Source organism: Melozone crissalis, unplaced genomic scaffold, assembly GCF_028551555.1.
Source record: "Melozone crissalis strain CALT ecotype California unplaced genomic scaffold, PUWL_Pcris_2 ptg000023l_1, whole genome shotgun sequence".
NCBI lineage: Eukaryota > Metazoa > Chordata > Aves > Passeriformes > Passerellidae > Melozone > Melozone crissalis.
Window position 1 is genome coordinate 32322398 of NW_026535801.1, and position 19206 is coordinate 32341603.

A 19206-nucleotide genomic window follows, 5' to 3' on the forward strand; every position below is an offset into this window, starting at 1 on the left:
CCCAATCCTGAGCTGATCACTTTTAGTAAAGGCATTAAAAAAGAGAAGAAGTCTCCTGGCCCTGTTTACTTCATTAATGTTCATTGGCTACAGGTTACATACTTCTCTTTTTAATTAGTATTTTATCTTCTGTTGATTAATGATTCCCTTGCCTCTCATGCCAGTTAGCTCACATGCTCAGTCTTTCTCTTCTTTTTGGGTCAGCGGGCCATGAGTTGGTGGTCACGATCTCCCCTTGCTGGAAGTACCTTAAACCAGTAAGAGCTGATTCAGCATGCTTGCTGAGTTGCCTTTATTAGTTTCTTCCTTATCTTGGGGCTTCTGCCAAATGTCCTTGTGGCCTGTAAATTCTGCATTCTTTGTGCCCACTAGCAATGGTAAATTCTTCTTCCCAAGCCTTGTTAACCTCCTCCTAAGTCTCAAATCACTGAAACATGTTGAGCCCTAAACCTTAACAAGGCAATTCTACTAACAAGTAATTTGTTTTCCTAACACAAGGACATCAGTTAGAACTTACTTGCTAGCTACCTGTTTATTGGATGAAATCTCCTCTCTTGTTAATTAAACTTGAGAGTGTACAAAGATCAAACACCAAAGAACATGGTTCCTGAAGGAAGTTTTTACATATTTCACATTTTGCATCATTGCTGCCAGAGGAACAAGATCAGGGTGGAACAAGTTGTCAGAGGAAATTTAGGTGGGCTGTCAGGAAAAAGTTCTTCACTCGGAGGGTGGTTGTGCACTGGAACAGGCTCCCCAGGGAAGTGGTCACAGCACCAAGCCTGCCAGCATTCAAAAAGGATTTGGACAATACTCTCAGGAACATTCAGGTGTGACTCTGGGGGATGTCACAGGGCCAGGAGCTGCACTTGATGATCCTTGTGGGTCCTTTCCAAAGCAGGCTATTCCATGACTCTCGGTCCCTTTGTACACTCCTGCCTCTTGCCTTTGCCTGTTAGAACTTCCAAAGCCCATTTGGAAAAGCAGCATCTGTCACTCATGGCCTGCACAAAGCCCAGGGTGACAGGTTTCTGCTCCAGGCTTTATGCCCTAGACACCTGCAAGAAAAGCACTGGTGAAAGACACCTTGGTGTCCTCTGCAGCTTCTTGTGGCACTGGGGAAGCTGAGACCTGATGCAGTACTGGCTCCTGGAGAGAATGGTCACACTGGTACCAGTGACACATCAGCAGCAATGAGGCACCTGGAGCCATCTCCTCTGGCTCCTGGCAGGCTGATGAACCACTGGCCACAGGTATTTCTTACGGGGATTTTATAAGTTTGTTCACTATATAAGCAAAACTTAAAGACTTTTGGCCCTCATACCAATACCTCGATTTCCAGCTCTAGGTTAAATTGGTTTCAACACACTTGAGCTCAACAGTCAGCAATTTTCAATGGTTAAAAACAGAACTTTTGTAACCACTGAAAAAATTTTTTTACATAGTAAAAAGCAAAAAAGCCCAAAGGGAGCAGATCCACTGCTGGCACAGAAGGATGGGATGTACAAATGCACAGCCTGAGGTTTATAGCTCTACTGAGATACTTGACTTGCATATTCATGTTATTTCACACCCCTTCCCTAGAAAAAGTGTCCCTTGGCCACAGTTACCCTACAGCACCCAGGGTAAAACTGTAACAGTAACCTAACTATGTAAAAGAGCACTGGAAGATTTTTTTTTCTTAATCGTACAACCAAGTAAGTCAAGCCCAGTACATTCAGAGGAGCCAAGGGCTTTTCAAAGTTGGGGGTGCTGGAAAGCAGCAGGGTTATGTATTTAAAAACAAGTCATTCCACATCTGTAATGTCAAGTTCATTGAAGTCCACTGGTTAAAAACCAATGCTAAATGTTCAAAGAGATTTAGACAAACACAAGCTATTTAGTACAACTGGTTCATTTATTGAAAACTGCTCTAACATAACTTGTTATGAGATTGTCACAGAGTCTAAGAAGGCATCAGAAATGCAACACTGAACAGTCCATGGCTGCATTATCCCTTCCAATTCCCCACCAGCAATTAGGAAGACCCAAGGCTGTGTGGCTGATACAGTACAAAGGCTCACTACGTAATCTAAAAGAGGATTGCAGTACAATATCGTGCTCAAGTCTTAATACATTCAGCTGCTCAAGTATAAACAAGCTTCAGGGGGATCAGAAATTGCCAGAGATTGCTTAAATCAACTCAGAATTTAATTTGACATAATTCTTTATTATTTTTGTTGTGTGTTTTGTTAAAAATGTTTCCATCCTACATAAAGGCTGAAGGACATGCAGTTGTGGCTGCAATCAAAATACTTACCTAGTGAAAGTGATAAGGTATTCTGGGTAAGCTTGAATGTCATTAAAAATTATGAACATGGAAGGGTGGCTCACGTTATCTGTTGAACTATCATACAGATCTACAGAGTTGCTAACATTTTTTTGTGCTGGAGTAATTGATCCTTTTATCCCCTGAGAATATTCTCCAACAAGGACTCGGGCCAAGTACATGTATTTCTTCCCATTCACATCTGGTCTAGAGTACATGTCGTGGGCAGAATAGTTGGCATTGACAGCAAAGTACGTTCCGTTTCCGAAGTTTGCAGCTGTAGTCGGAAAAGCAAAGGTTTGTGAGTGTTTCAGTAGCAGCAACTCCTTATCTGCCACCTTCAGAGCCTATGAATCTATGGACAACTCTGCTTTTTATTTGCAGTAGGGAGATACAACAAAATAAATAATTTTGCATACAAGTCCCAGCCCTATAGAGGAAAACAAGAGTTGTTTCGAAAGTTACATTACCGTGCATTCCAGCATAGCTCCGGTTAAATCCTTTTTTGTTAATAAGGGTTAATGACTCCTGACTTGTCCCATGAAACAGAAGCCTCTCATTATTTCTGTTGCCATTTTTTTTATCTATTTCACACTTTTTTATTTGGTAGTTTTTCCATAAATATTGGTTCTGTACCCTTTCAATCTGTGAAGTTTGAAAGTAAGACAGAAAGAAAGAAAGAAAGTGGGTAGGTTGCTGCCGTGAAAAAAATTAGTCTATCAATCATTCAATCTGCTTCCAAGATTCCCCTCTTAGCTCAAATACACATATATCAGATGATGAAAAAAGTTACTCAAATCCTTCCAAACTTTGGCATGGCAGATAGCAGAACCCAGCCCAAATCATGAGACAAACACTTTCTGGGAAACAATACAGGAGCTTTTCACAGGTTTCCAGGCTGTAGATGCCTGCTGGGTCTGCACACGTGGCTTATGAGGGCAAAACATGTGCTCTGCCATAGCAAGAACCATTCCAAGGAAGAGCACTCTCCCCTGGAGCTGAAGAAGTGACTGCTTAAGAGCTGCTCCAAACACCTCAACTGCAACATTAAACTGATTGAAGCTGAATAAAGTTAATGACAGCCAGAAAGACTTGTCCCAACTTTAGAAATCCATGGGGAATTTCTTTTTGTGTTACCAGTATCCTTCATCACTTGCCATTAAGTTAGTTATGCCCAGAAATGATGACTTGCTTTTACCTTTTCAATTCTGAATGACTGACAGGTCTGCAGAAACCTTTCTTGCACATCTTTATACTCTCTTGAGTCTGCTTTTAGTTCCACTATTTTGAGTTGCTCATTTTCCATAGGGTCCCATGTTGGAGGGAGCACTATTGACTTTTGATCTGCAGAAGAAACACCATCAAGCATTTTCACCCAAATCCCCTGCCTAAAATTAAACATGACCTAGAAGTCTACACATCTTGCTTATGGATGACTCAGAAAGAAAGATCTCCTTGTATTGTAAAGGACCAGCAGTAAATGGAAGAGGGTATGGCTCAAGAACAGAAGTGAGCTGAGATCTAGCATGACATTAGAACATTATTGCCAGTAAGCCTGCTAAGAACATCAGAACACATTACTCTCTTATCAAAATATTTTAAATAGCTGCAAAGTTCTTTTATTTCCGAGTTTGGCTCCTTTCTACATTCTCCAAAAAAGCACCTGCACAAAGCTTCTAACATGTATTTTAAATATTCTCATCATTCCCTTTTCTCTTACTGGATGCAACCAGGTTGTTTCATGGGAACATCAGTCTGTCAAGATGCTTTTCCTTACCTTCAGATTTGTCAATACGTATAATGGATATCTGTCCTCCTTGGTCATCCACAGCAGTCTTGCGTTCCATATCCACTGTGTATATTCGCTCACCAATGATGACTTCAACAGTTTTCTGCTTTGTCTTGTAAGCATTTTCCAACTCCACATTTGTGAGACTGTTGAAGGGTACATAGGAATCCTTTTCACTGTATTTCCATTCAACTGAATTTTGTAGAAGTTTTGCCTGGGCCTCTTTAGCAGCTTTTATCTTGCGGATCATTTTATGAACAGCTGAAGAAGCCTGGCAGACATCTTTTGCAACCCCTGTAATTTCAATAGAGGTACTCTTCAAATTAAGACAAATTTTTAATTTCTTTTCTAGGTCATCCAGTTCTTCAAACTCTTCGTCATCGAAATGAGAGATAGTCTCGTCTACAATTTCTGCATGAGATTGTTCGTTTGAAATTGCCCTTCTCAGCCACTTTTCAGCTTCTTCCACTTCTTTTTTATTTTCACCACAAATCTGCACAACAGCCAGATCAATTTTCTTTTCCGAAACCACTTTGGTTTTTCCCTTTGGGGACTGTTTCTCAGAGCTCCAGAGCGCTACATTGAAATACATAAATATTGTCATTAATATTAATCTCTTTTAGCTGGTGCTAAACAGATTGATCTCTAACCTGTATTTAAGTGACATCTACTTACATTTACCCATGTGATATGCCTTGGAAACAAACAATTTGATTCGTGTTGCAGTAGACTGTTCTCTTTTCTGCATGCTTGCTTGGAACACACTCATCAGATGTGGCTGAAAGATGACAACTTTAATAGTTTTCACAGACGTGGCAGGATTCCTTTTTGCAAAGTCAGTTACTGCATCTATCATGTCGCCAGCTACCTCAGCTGGATTGCGGCGTGCCTCTCCTGAAAAAAGTTGCAGATATTTTGCTCTACAAAGTGTTAATAACTGTTACAGATGATTAAAATATCTTTAGAAGAAGAGCTATGAACACACCCACACAATCACCCGGATCATAAACAGGTTGAGAATAACGTCAGGCTGGCAATCAAGAAAGGTTTCTACTTATCAGGAAAAGAAAGTTGTGGACCACTTCTCTAGTAAGGGAAAAATGGGAGTTTCCTTTTGTTGGCTTGGCAACCAATCAGGTTATGATGTAGATGATATGGCTTGGGTAACTAACAGGCAATGGGCCTGCTGCTCAGTGACCCAGTAGTCAAAATGCAAGCCTAGCTTTATTCATGCAAGAGGTTCCCACATGCATGGGCTGCTGTTCTGGATTCTCAAGAACAAGAGAAGAAAAAGGGCCAGTCTGGGCTTTCTGACATTTGTATCAATCCTACTTGTGCAGCTGCTGGCCAGAGTTCCATCACCTACTGATTTCAGCAATGGAGAAGCAGGTCCCTGGCTACTCCCTGATGAGCTGCCCACACATACCAGGCTGCAGGTTCTTCAGCAAGCACGGACATGACTTTGAATCCCTGTTAGCAAGGAAGTGCTGGCTTTAGAAGACTCATGCTCTTGCTGTACTAGATCACTGTAAGGAGTGAAGATTTCTAGCTTTCATAAGCCTCTTAATAGCATTTTTAAAGACTGCATATTTCCAAATATATCTTCACCAAATAATAACCTCTCCAGGTAAATCAAACTCATCACTTGAGCCCTGAGGTCAGCAGAATCACATGCACTGAACCCTTTTCAGAAAAGGGAGACACAGACCTGTTCCAATTGCTGGGAAGATGACAGAGGTGTACTGCTGCAGCTCACACTCCTGGAGCACCTGGGAAACCAGGGACCTGATATCATTTTGGTAAACAAAATGCATTATGTTTTTGCATGGCAGGTTTCCTGCCTGGGTGATGATATAGTTCTTGCCAGTTTTCTGGGCTGAAACATAAGTAAGAAAAAATAATCAACAATTATCCCCAATATAGATGTGTATTAGTCCTCATTAGGAAATAAGAAATGTTGAGAAATTTGCCTCAGGATGAGCTTTTGTCTCCTTCCATAAAGTGAGCAACACCTTCACTCAATTTTCTCTTCCAAGGCACAAGAGCTCAGTTTATTTTTGTAAAATATTTGCCTCCTTTGGCAAATAAATTTATTATGTGCCTTTGTTTGTCAGGTTTCCTCAGTAAATTTGAAGAACTTCATGCAGACTGGCAGTCTGTCTACACACACACACACACAGATATGCCATCTGCCTGCAGGCACCTAGCCCTCTTGGCCTATGCAAGAACAGCTTGTTTACCTCAGATCTCTTCCACATAGTTCTCTTCCTTTGGTTGATCTTCCAAGCTGATCTCCACACCTGCATATTTCCCACTTCCCTTATTTTCTGGTGGTTTAAACCACATACTCCTCCATCTTTACTCTTTCATTAGAGTTGCTGTCCAACAGCTGTATTTGGCCCACAAATGGTTTCTCCATTAACATTTTTGCCAGCATCACCCCTTGCTCCTCACTCTGTTTGATGCTGACTGTTTTTATCAAGGAAATCTTTATTAGAATAAGAGGATAACAATAACAATAGATCTGGATCTTTATGTATGCTCAGAAGCTGTCTCTTCCTGAAGATTTTTCCTTTTCTTACCTCATTAGATGTTTTACAAATATCACATAAACTGATTAAAAACTAGTTGCTGTAACACAGTGTGTAATACAGATGGAACTACAGCAGTCAGTACTGAGAAAATATTCCAAGAGATTCCCTGCCATGCATGAAGACCTTTGGAAAGGTCAGAAATGTTGCACCATACCTAGTACACCACATTCATCTTCAACTGCTTTTCCAGCACCATTCAGAATTGCTCTGGAGACACCTTAAATGAGAAGAGCAACATGGATCCACTGTTACTGCTGTTAAAGTCCCATCTGAGGCAGAACTGTATGCCTCATCACATCTAAAAATGTCTCCTTTCTGATAACATTACAGATGATAAATTTAAAACAGTGTAGCCAAAATTTTAGCCTTATATGCTTTTCAATTCAAATTGATGTTTTGAGTACCTAAGAAGTTTCACTAAGGTCAGAACCTCACTAACATTTCTCTCCTCCTTTAGTCTGAGAGGTATTCTATAAAAAGATTTTTAGTTTCCCTTTCTGCGAGGGAGTCTTAAACATGCTGTCCTGTAACATAGATAAACAAGTGAAAAAAGTTCAGACATTCCCTAATTGAACTTTTGTACCCTAAGAAGCAAAACAGAAACAACACTGTGAAGCAAATAAAAGGCTTTAAAGCATTGAAGAGAATTACTTGCTCCTCTTCCTTCCCAGCCCTTTCAAGCACATATACTTTTTTCACACATAGTATCAATTAAAATACCTGTTTTGAGGCTGAAGGTTTGGTTTGTTATGTTTACAATGGCATCTCCCTGCTCCTTGGTAATATCACCTTCTGCCACCCGGAACACCACGGAGCCAATTGTCATTTCAGGCACACTGTGTGCTGAGCTTGAAGGTTCAGCAGAAAAAGCTGCAGGGAAAGAAATACAGACCTGAGCAGAAAGGAGTGGTTGGGTACAATGCCTACAGAGACCACAGTCTGGCTACAGACTCAGCCTGTGGAAAGGATTGCCTGCCATGCTACTGAAAATCATTCCTTCTCACAGGAGTCTGTACTCAACCTGCACTCATTCCCATCATTTCTGTCATGGCAGGACAGCAGGGGAAATGTGTATTGCAGCACACCTGTTATGCAGACACTACTTAGTGACATTTTACCATTGCAAAACTCCAATGCAAGAGAGCAGCAAACTTTCCACGTCTCACTCCCTTTTTCCTGTGTCTCACAGAGTTTCCAGGCAGGTTTTCTACTTCTTGAAAAGGTGGAACTTTTTACCCATGTGTTATTTGTGAAATCATAATTAAGATTTCAACACGTAACTCATTTTTCTACAGGCTGCAGTTCCATTAAGATGGGTAATACCAAAGACATTTCAGTTTGGTTTTGCTATTCATCTGAACACGTAAAAGATTTGAGAGTACTTCAAAAAGACCACTTCAACACACATACCCAGGATCTCACCTGCCTTCCCAGAAGAAGACACTGCCTTGTTCAGAGTTTAATCTACTGCTGCAGCAATAAAAGAAAAAGCACTGCTTGTGCCCTTGACACCTTATAGCTTCTGCTGTTCCAATTTTGAGGGGCGCTATCCAGATACAGAGTCACAGGAATGCTTTTTTTCTTATCATCTCTAATACTATTGCAGACAAAACAGACACTCAGCCTGAAAATATGGCTTTCACAGCAGCCACTCAGACTTGGGAATGACATGCTCACCAAGCAAGTACCTAAATATCCATAATGAATGCATTCCCTGGAATACTTGAAAAAAAAAATTTTAAAAAACCAGTAGGCACACAGCTTTGTGATTAAACCTTACCTGGGCTTTGGCTCGCATCATTTGGAGAAGGCTTCTGCCCTTTACCAGCTACAGACCTGCTTTCAAGTTCATCTGAAAATTCCTAGAGAATGAAATTACAATCAACCCCTGTAGAAGTCTTCACACAGTAAAAATAAAGGTTGAAAAGCAAAGCTAAAAAGCATTTAGAAAGAACTAAATTGAAATTACTTCACATCATCTGCCACAATGCTGATGGCAAGTAGATGTTGTTCTCAGAGAGCAAGGCTGTTCAGTGTGAGCAACACAAAATCACAAATAACTGAGCCAAACCCAAGGTACCATTCCACAGGGACACAGCAGCAGAAGGCATCCTTACAGTGAGTGAGTTGTTTTCATTAGCTCAGCTCTCTCAGGGAATGCCACCCTTCTCTAGGCACAATAGCTCAGGCTTTGACACAGCAGCCTTCAAGTTTAGCCTTTCAAAATGTATTGAAAGCTCTAGCACAAAGTACAGAAGGCAACAGATGTAGAAACACTTGTCAGGACATCAATTCACAATGTGACTGCTCTCTTTCAGTGTGAAATGAGTAACTTGAGTGTGGATATGGAAAATTTATGCTAAAGGGACACTGAAGAGAGGGGAATGCAGGATACTTATATGTTTCTACTGGAGAAGTTTACCAGCACAGCAATCGTAGCACAATGATTCCTCCTAAAAAGACACCAGCACTCCATTAAAAGCACACCTGTTTGCCAAGGGTGCAGGCACTGAAGTAGTAGTTACAGCAAACTTGTCTGACCTATAGGCTGAAGAATTAGGTGAGTTCATGAGATAAAGAGTAATTACACTTTTGTCTGTATTACTCTTAGGAAACAGAAAAGGATAGGAAGGGAGCAGGACTGTACTCGGTATGTGGGTGACCATGGGAGGTAGAACCAAAAAGACAACTTTCAGTACAGATGATCTAGAGACTGTCACCAAACTTTCTCTTTAGTGTAAGAACTAGCACCTTGCAGATTCTTTGAATAGCATCAGATAGCCAAGTATCATAAGACAGACTCACATACACCATAATATAATAGAGAGAGGAAACCACAGTAACTCACCTGAATATTAGCTGTGTCTTTTGTGTGCAACAGGAAGCGAACTTCTTCAAGAGAATTCACTCTATTTTCACTACTGAATTCAAACACTTTGTCAAACAATAATTTAGCAACAACAGATCTTGGGTATTCTAAATTCCCTGTCCCAATTGCTGGAAAAGTAATTGATTTCAAAGACAGTTCTTCAGCAATCTCCAGGCATTTTGTGATTATGTCACCCAAGACCTGTAAAGCACAATTATTTTTTCAGTTACTGGAGGTAATTTTTTCCCAGTGTGTGTAATGTAACACCTTCCATTTCAGCTATCTCTTCATATTAAAATACAATTAATTCCATACACAAGGAATTTATTAGTCAATAAGGGATCAGCCCACAGTTAAAAAAGAGTGTGTCAAACTCTCTGATCTTCTATGACCCTGTCTCTCATTTCAGAGGAAAAGTGGCATTAAACACACTATAAATCCCAGAAAAAATCAGGCAAATAAAGACCCTTTTACCTTTGCAGGTGTGTTTTTCTGGGACCACGCAGGTACCACAGCATGAAGCACAACACCGCAAGCCAGATTGTAACCTTTAGTTTTGAACACAGATCCTTCCTCAGGTATTCTTCCTCCACCTTCTTTGCTCAAGTCTGTCTGAAGCATTGGCCCTGCCTTGCTCAGCAGAGCTTTACCAAGTGGCCCTTTGTCAAGCTGGAGATCTTTGCCAACACTGACGACAACAACGGATGTCTGAAAAACACACAAGCAAAAACTCTAGCTTGTCAATATCAAATTTAAATTTTGCATTGGATAATCAAATACTGCCTGCCTGATGGTCTACAAGGTAATTTTTTGGGACAGCAACCAGAGAGAACAAAGTTTTGGAATAAACCAGAAATTATGCTCAATTCTAATATCATGAGCCTGCCCAAAGAAAGACAAAACTGAGTTAACAACGAAATTGAATTCAGCCTAATGGGAGTGAGAACTCTGCATTCCTTGTTTATTCACTCTGCCTCCATTTGAAAAACATTTTTGCAAGTTTGTTCTCAAAGAGAGGCTCACAGACCAAAATCTGAGTTCAGTGAGGTAGGCAGGGCCTCCCATGTATGGCTGGTTTAGGGGGACAAGAAGACACTGAAGACAAACAAGACTTGAGGTAATCTAAGGAGAAAGAAGTGAGAAAAGCAGTAACTTAAGAATGAGAGAAGTACAAAGGGCACTAAACATTGTGTCAAACCCTTTATTTAGCTCAGGAAGGGCCCCATACACATTTAACATATATTCTGCCCTGGCCAACTGGAGAAGCTGCATGCAAGAGCTGTGAGAGGCATCCACTCCTCAGAGGTTTTGCAGAAGGGTCCCAGATGGAGTTGCTTCCAGTACTGGCAATCTCAGTAAAGAATCTATCAGCCAGCTAACAGAAACTCAGTGCAGGAGGCAACCAGAAATCAATGATCAAAATCACTGGTTCTCCACAGGAAGTGCAATACCAGCTGCGTGACTACGAATGACATTGGTTTTGTGTTTGTTAGTTTTAAAAAAAGACACAAAAGAACCCACTTTTTATTTCAAAAGGAGATAATTTAGAACACTTACTGCAGCATCTTCAATGCTCCCTGTTTGCAGGACGATGTGAAGGCCTTCCCGAGTTGTTATGAATGGGGAGTTATTCATACGCTTGGAAGTTCTCCTCTGCCTGGGTTGAGGAACTGAAGTGACATGATGCAGTGGCCTGTAGGAAGCTGAAGACTCTGAAAACACTTCTCCAAATGCCTTGCTGAAAGCCTGAATGTTATCCTGTGCAAAACCCACAAGATGAACCTCCTTCAAGCTGCTGGTCCCCTTGGACTCTTCCAAGGTCTCTTTGATGGAGGATACAATGGAATAAGTACACAGTTCCATCGGGAAGCCAAAAATCCCTCCACTTATAGCAGGCAGAGCTATGGAACGATGATTGTGTGTTTCAGCTAGTTGTAGACATTTTTTCACTGTCTTCCTCAACAGGTTCACACAGATCTCTGGTCTGTCGCTGCCCCACCTGGGCCCGACAGCGTGGATGACGTTCTTGCAGGGCAGTTTCCCAGCGCCCGTCGTCGCGGCGTCACCAGGCTGCAAATTCCCCAGCCTCCTCACCAGCTCATCACACTCCTCCTGCAGTGCTGGCCCAGCTGCTCTTGACAGCGCCTCAGCCAGGCCACCAATGTGTTTTAGGTCTTCATTAGATGCATTCACCACAACATCAACGGGATGAGTGCACAAGTCAGCTTTATAAAGCGCTATTACAGTTTCACCCATGGTCACCTGCATATGGAGCTTGCCTCTGTTACTGTGTTCTTCTGGCTGCTCTTCCAGTAGGACTAAACATTTGTACATTTCTTTTATATTGAGGGCCAAAAGGTGTGCTTGCTCTTTTATATATGCCTTGGCTCCTGGCAAGTCAATCACCACGCGCTTAAAATGCAAGCCAGACAGAATTCGCTCAACTAAGCTGACTCCCTCCAACACTTTTGTCTTTGGCCCACTCAACAATATAACTTCACAGTTCTTCTGAGTGCTAAAGTCAACTTTCACACCCTTTTTTGGTAGGGCAGCCCAATCATTGACCTTCTCTTTCTTAAAAAACTTTATGAGTGCCATCGGCTTCCCTTCAATGACCTTCTGCACCTGCGTGTTTTCATCTATAAAGCTGGAAAGGTCCTCAAAGGCTTTTGCTACAGCTTCAGAAAGACCAGCAATCATGATCTGACTCTCTGCCTGAGTGACTGCTACAGCTCCATTAGAGCACTTTTCCTTGACTAGCATCTGCCATTCCTCCTTCTGGAGGACAGACTCATCCTCCAAAGTAATACTTTTGTGGTCCAGTTCTTTCTTTATTTTTTCCTCTGCTTTTAGGAGATCTTCAGGAGCATTCCCTTTCAGGATGATCTCTCCCACACCAAGCTCATAAAAGACATTAATTTGTTCCGATATAAACACGCTCTGTGACAGAGTTTCATTATCAATATGCTCTAAAAACTGAAAAATAGAAGGGTGGACAGTAATTGCTTTCTTTGCCATTTTGTTTACATGATCAAGTATTTCTCCTTTTACTTTGTAAACTTCTTCAGGCACTCCAGACAGGTTAATGCTCTTCTCCAAATTATCATAAGTCATTTGCAGGTTTGGGAACTCTTTACGAAATTTTTCTTCCAGACCAGTAATCTGTAAAATTCCATAGTCCCCTGGATTCACTGTCTTGACTTTCAGTTCAGTTCTTTTCTTCTCTCTTTCAATTTCTCTGGTGGCCTTTTCGATCAGAAGCTTCAGTTCTTGCTCAACCTTCTTCACAACTTCTTTTTCACCTACTAGAACATGTAAATCCTTGGAAATATTTGGGATCATCAGAACTTCATCATGGGGAAAGCTGTTCCTAATGGCTTCCCACACCTCTGTGCTTACTTGACATTTAATTGCTTCATACTTTGACATGGTGTGTGAAAATGCTGTGGAAACTTCTTTTTTCCATGCCTTGACCAATCTAGATACAGATCTCTTCCGCTCAGAAAAAATAGCTGAAGGATGCAAAGTAACTGTTGGATCTGCACAGAGGGGACCAGGCCACACTGGCACACAATTACACTTTGCCATTTCATGATCTATTGCCTTAATTAAGCTACTATTTCCTTGCAAATAAATCCAGATATGGGGATCCAGAGGCAGTGTAACTGGATCTGGTTTCTTTATCTGTGGTCCTTCCTTTCCATATAGAGCCGTTTCCAGTGAGGTGTAGTAAGGATAGACAAAGATTGGTGTTTTGTTGAGTGAATGCTTCTTTGCCAGGATATTTGTTACATCTAAAACAAACAAACAACCCCAAAAGTTATTAATGTCAGCACTTAAGATCTTCTCTTTTGTTCTGGGGTTTTAAAAACTGTATTTTCTATATAAGAGTGTTTGTTATTTTTAAGAACATTTTTAGATTAATTTCCTCCACTTCCCAAATAGAAATAATTCCAGATTTCTGAAGAATTATTCATTTTAAATGCCAGAAATTGAGCTGAAGAGAGACAGTCAAGCACAACAGCATCCACCTCTGGGAGGAGGTGTGCATAATCTCTGCCCCCACTTCTCTTATATGCTGACCTGAAGCTCCACAGTTGTCTGGGCTATTACTCAGCAGTTCAAACCACAGCTCCTCTGTTTTCCCAAAAGACCATCTCTTTCCTCCAACTCCTCTTCAATTCTCCCCTTCACTGCAATGCCCCCAGCTTCTCCCTTGTCCTACACTTTTCACAGTCACTCATCTTTCTGCCACTGACTGGACAACCCACAGCACCTGCTCTCCAGCCAAAAAGCTGCCCAAGGAATGGTCCTGAGATGAGCCAGACTGGCACGCTGCCATGGGCAGCTGGTGCCCATGGTGGGGGGGAAATCTCCTGTGCCCAGGGGGCTGTGCACTCCCCATAGAACTCAAACTGCAACCTGAACTCTGTAAGAATCAAGGCCTGGGTGAAATAAACTGCCTAGAAAATGAAAAAATTCTATGCCTTATGGCCAACTGGTCCAAAACTGAAGCTTGCACTCCACTTAGCATGAGACCTGCGGGCAAAGCACCACGTCTGCCGTTTTACAAGGGCAAAGGAGGTATTTCTCTACAAAATCCACATTTTGGTCTTCAAATGGGAGGTGTTCAAGCAATAAGGGCTCTGCATTTCTGCAATACCTTTTTGGTCACCAAATGTAATGATAGCTGCATCTTCATCAGGCAGCAGCTGAACATCCACGGTCTGTGCACCGCCGTACTTCTCATTTTCAAAGTAGAGAGCTATGTAGTGACTGGAGGTGTTGGGTGGTATATTTTCAGCCCTAACAGTTTTTGTTTGCTCAAGGCACCATGCAGTAATGTTCTGTTCCCTTGCTCTCTGGTTTTGATTCAGCTTTTCAACAAATTCCTCTGCATCTAGAAAGAGAAAGGAGAAGAAAAAAGAAAAGATCAAACTTGGAGCGTGTTTTTCTGCCATGATGTTAGCAGACTATCACTCTGTACACTGATCAAAGCACTGAATTACAAAATCAGTCCAGAGCTGCCCACAAAGATACCTCTTTCCACATATTCAGTATCTGTCACCCAGTATTCCCCTCATGGTTGATTACAATTGTTGACTACAATGACTGCAGCTGGAATTTGCCATTGGTTTTCCTACTGACTGTCACTGGGTTCTTTAGCTCCAGCAGAAAACAACATCAGGTTCATTTTTAGGCTATGGCTTCATACACTACTAATAAGACACAAGGTAAGAATTCAAATTCTCTCCATTTTATGATAAATACATTCTCATTTTGGCTATTTCCCCCTGTTATTCTCACAATAAAAGACAGTCAAATCACTTTTCCGTCTGCCAAGGAGAAACAATTAAGTTTCTTAAGGATCCTTATTTCCTAAAGGCTACCCCAAAAATTTAGGGCTGGAGCATGACTTGAGAGACAAATCATTTCTAAGGCAGAAAAACCTACACCTTCTCTGAAGGACAGCTTTTGGCAAGGACAGGTTTACCATTGTTCTGTTCTCAGACCAAGTACATCCTTTATTGCTTGTTTTAAGTAATAGTTTGGTTTTAGTAGTACCTGTTGTGTTTACTATCAAAACCAGAGCTAGCTCTCTTTCTGACTTGCACTGGCCTCTCTAGCTCACAGATAAAGGTTATGGCATTAATTTAAGTGAAGTAAATCCTCCTTTAAAAGGACACAATATCAGATCAAACCTTAAAAATACAAAAGATAATACTTCCAGTTTAATCTCACTCACACACACGCATACAAACAGGTACCTAATAAAAAGAGCTTCAACTCTGACTCCTTCTTACCAGTATTTCCAGTGAAAGTAACTACAGCAGCACATAACTCAGGTATCATTTCCACACTGAAGTCACCATCCTCCTCTGACAAGCCACTGACATTCTCTACCAGTAAAATTAACATGCAATCTTTGATTGTGTCCTTCACATTTTCCAGCACAACTGCAGTGGGAAGCAGGGATCCTTCGGAGTTCTCCACTTGGCAAGACTCCTGGGAAGTTGCCACTTGCCATGGCTTCACAACCAGATCAATTTTACTCAAGTGATGCTTTCTTTGTAAAACTTCTTGGGCATCTGGTCCCACAGAAAAACAGAGATGTCACAGCAGAGTAGCATGTTAATCAATAGCAATAATATACCATTTCTGCTTGGAGCAATGCCCACAGAGAGATCCTGCACCAGCAAAGGCCTATTTTTAAAAGAGAGCTTAAGCAGTGTAACATACCTTGCTCTTCCTGAAAGGTGATGATCACTTGGTCATCCTTTTTGACATAGGACTTAATGGGCCCCCCACCAGACCTCCTTTTACTTTCAAAGTACATTTCCAAAATCTCATGTTCTATTTCCTTCCCAAAGGCAGTGGTTACTACTACCGCAGAATTCCTAGAGGTTGCTTTCTCTGCTTCCAATTTCTCACATGATTCTGAAATAAAAGATCACACCCTAATGCCTTAGGCAAAAGTTAAAAAGAAAACCAAGCTTCCCACCTCCCAAGCTTTCACACCACTTTTTGTTCAGATCACACTCAGGGTCAGGGAAAAGAACAGGGTAAGAATCCCAAAGAAGTTAAGCAGATGACTAGCAGGAGTTGCCGCATCAACACATAGGGAGGAAATGCTTCAGTTCATCACCAGGAAAGGACAGCAGAAGCAAAAGATACAAAAGCTTCTCCACAAACATGCAATGAGGGGAAGCAGAGCTCCCCATTCACAGTTCAGACACAGCTGTGGGTCACCTGGGTTTGATACCTGCTGGCTGCCACGGCTGCTCAGGTGTACCTGGGGTACACAGCTCCCGATGCTCTGGCACAGGGCGGCCCCAGCAAGGCTGGCAGCAGCTGGGAAGGTCTGGGTAGGGACAGCCTCAGCCAGAGCAAAGGCCAGCATTCACTGCTGTCCCCAAAGGAAGTGACCTGTCTGAGGCACACAGTGAAGTGGGGGCTCTAAAGGGACTCACAGAAAGGAAAAAATACATTTATTTCTTTTAGCTCCAATCACAACTACTATACTACATTAGACAAACAACACAAGCCACGAGGCTGACCAGGGCACTGCTGCAGCAGAAAGGTCCAGCAAACCAAAGGAGCAAGAATACAACAGTCACCACCAGGTAAGTGACACACTTACCTGTCTTCTCCTGCTGAGTACACACAGGGGTTTCCTGATTCTGACAGATGGGAAGAGACACCTGGGGTTCATTAACTAGAGATAAATGACAACAGTTTCTCAGTTGCTGGGTACTTCAAGAAGAAAACGGACACATTAATGTACACCTAGGAGCTAACACAGTTTGAATTTTCATTTGACACTGTCAGAATCACAGATTTCCACAGATATCTCTATTTTTAAGCCAAAAGTTGAATTGGTTACAGAAAGATGCTGAGCTCAAGACGCTTCGGGCATAATGTCAGCACAGAGTTGTGCTGCACGAACCACCAGGAGCAGGTCCTGCCACGCAGTACAGCACTTTCCTCACACAAAGAGCTGCACTGGACATAAGAAATGCTGAGGACTTCAGCCCTTGGGAGGGAAGCGCCTTTGAAACCTGAGACCTCTGGAAGAGACTCTGTCAGGATGTGTTTGACCCAGCATAACCACGCAACTTCCTAGTTTAGAACAAGAGGAAATGCAGGTGCATTAGAAAACAAAGGACAATGGTAAGATTGACCAGACCGCTTTTGCAGCATGCGCCCTCAGCCCTCACCTGCAGAGTCACCCCGCTATGCACAAGCAGGTACCCTGAAAGCAGAGCTCAGCGAGCTGTGTATTATCCCTGTGAGTATGGATTACTTCTGTGTGTACCGGCAGTCACACACTGATTAGCTGTGTATTGGCCATGCGTGTGTATTGCTTAGTCCTACGTGTGTGTATTAGCCAGATGTGTATTGAGCAGCTGTGCGTGTATTGATTATGCAGCGTATGTGTATTAGCCGTGATAGCGTGGTCGGTCTGTCCGGTCCCTGGGATGTGGCTCGGGGACTGTGGCACCTCAGGAACTTCATGGTGTTTGGGATTCGGGAAGTGAAGGGGAGCGCCGGGGAGAAGAACCAAAGCGCTACAGCGCCGTTCGGCCGGCCCGGCCAAGCAGCGGCTCCGCTGCTTCCCCACGCCCGCTGCCCCGCAGGGCTCGCCGGGCCGGTGCCCGCCAGCCCCGGAGCCCCCGCCAGCCCCGGAGCCCCCGCAGCCCCTACCTGGCGCCTGGGTCCCGCCGGCCGGACCCGCCTCCTGCAAGGGCACGAGAGGAGAGCGGTCACCAGCGGTCCCCAGCGGCCACCCCGCCCGCCCGGAGCCGCGCCCGCCTCACCTGCGCGGGGTCGCCGTCCGCCGGCAGCGCGGTGACCTGCAGCGACAGCCGCTCTCCGGACCCCCACACCAGCTCGTGGGCCGGCCGCCTCAGCACCCGCTCCCTCACTGCCAACAGAGCAGGCACCGGTCAGGGGGTGCGGCCGCCCCCCGCCCGTCCGCCCGCGGGCATCGCCATCAGCCCCCCGGCCCCGGCCCGGCCCGGCCGCTCACCCTCGGGCCGGGCGAAGCAGACGAGGATGGTCCCGCTGTCGGTCCCGGTCCGCAGCTCGCACTCGCCGCCGCCCGAGCGCTTCTGGCTCTGGAAGTAGCAGAGCAGCTTCTTCCTGAGCGAGGGCGGCGGCTCGGCGGGGCCCCAGTCCCCCCGCACCAGCAGCGGGAAGGAGCACGGCCGCTGCCCCTCCATGGCTGCCCGGCCGCTCCTCTCCCGTCCCTTTCGCTTTCGATTCTCGGAGCCCGAGACGCCTGGGGCTCCGCCCAGGGCCGGGAACCCGCCTCCGCCTCCGGGCCCATCGGGACGGCCGGGGGTCCCGGGCTCCGCCGCGCCTCCCCACGGGGCAGGACAGGCCTCTCACCGCCCCCGGCGCCTCCACAGAGCCGCACAAGAACCAAGCGTCACAGTGTTTGCAGCCCCTGAACTTACACTGCTTACCCACTGGCTAATACTCGCTCTCCCTCCCTTACCCCTTCAAATGAAGTTATGATGCAAAGTAAAATTACCACTTCCATCATTCTTTGCCAGAGATGCTTCCACAACCTTGGAAGGTTGCAATGGCTCTTTACTTCAGACCAACTTTTCAGGTAGCTGAGAAGTTTTCAACTGAGTGCTCAGGACTTTCTCTTGCAAAGGTTTGTTTTCAAACAAACTTTTTGTGCTGTATATTTTATCCTTGTGGCCAAATATGGGACACTAAAATAGCAGATACATGAAGTTTCCCCCCCTCATTCCACTGAACATTCATTTAAGAAATGGACACATAAATGTATCTAAAAATTATAAGCATCCAGCTAGGATGAAGCCTAGGTCTCATCAGATACTCTGCTGAATGACTCATGGGGATGCCTTTGTTTCTTGGTGGGCAACTTATTTCTGTTATTTCCTAATGCACTGTCCCAAGTGACAGCTTGTTTCCATGTGCAGAAAAGCTCAGTCACTTAGAAACAACTGGAGTGTTGGTATTTTACTGCATCCTCTGCTATTTTACTGCATGGAATAATGTAAAATATTAAAACAAATACAGTAACACAAAACCAGGGCGGGAAAGACATCCCAACCCACATGGAAACCAAATGGTGCCCATTCTTACCAAATCTGAAAGTCAAGGTGGC

General features: G+C 43.6%; 1 protein-coding gene across 1 annotated transcript; it reads right to left on the bottom strand.

The window, feature by feature from the left end:
• Window positions 1-1905: 1905 nt before the first annotated feature.
• LOC128938256 (protein mono-ADP-ribosyltransferase PARP14-like) lies at window positions 1906-18283 on the bottom strand. Its single transcript, XM_054278403.1, has 19 exons — window positions 18091-18283; window positions 17879-17985; window positions 17766-17799; window positions 16702-16776; window positions 15801-15998; window positions 15365-15649; window positions 14224-14460; window positions 11118-13354; window positions 10035-10268; window positions 9540-9761; window positions 8472-8553; window positions 7412-7561; window positions 6846-6908; window positions 5806-5973; window positions 4773-4991; window positions 4086-4673; window positions 3507-3652; window positions 2779-2953; window positions 1906-2585 (listed from the first exon to the last, which is right to left on the bottom strand). The coding sequence occupies exons 1-19, from the start codon at window positions 18281-18283 to the stop codon at window positions 2296-2298; spliced, it is 5703 nt and encodes a 1900-aa protein (XP_054134378.1). The 3' UTR covers window positions 1906-2295.
• Between the last annotated feature and the right edge of the window lie 923 nt (window positions 18284-19206).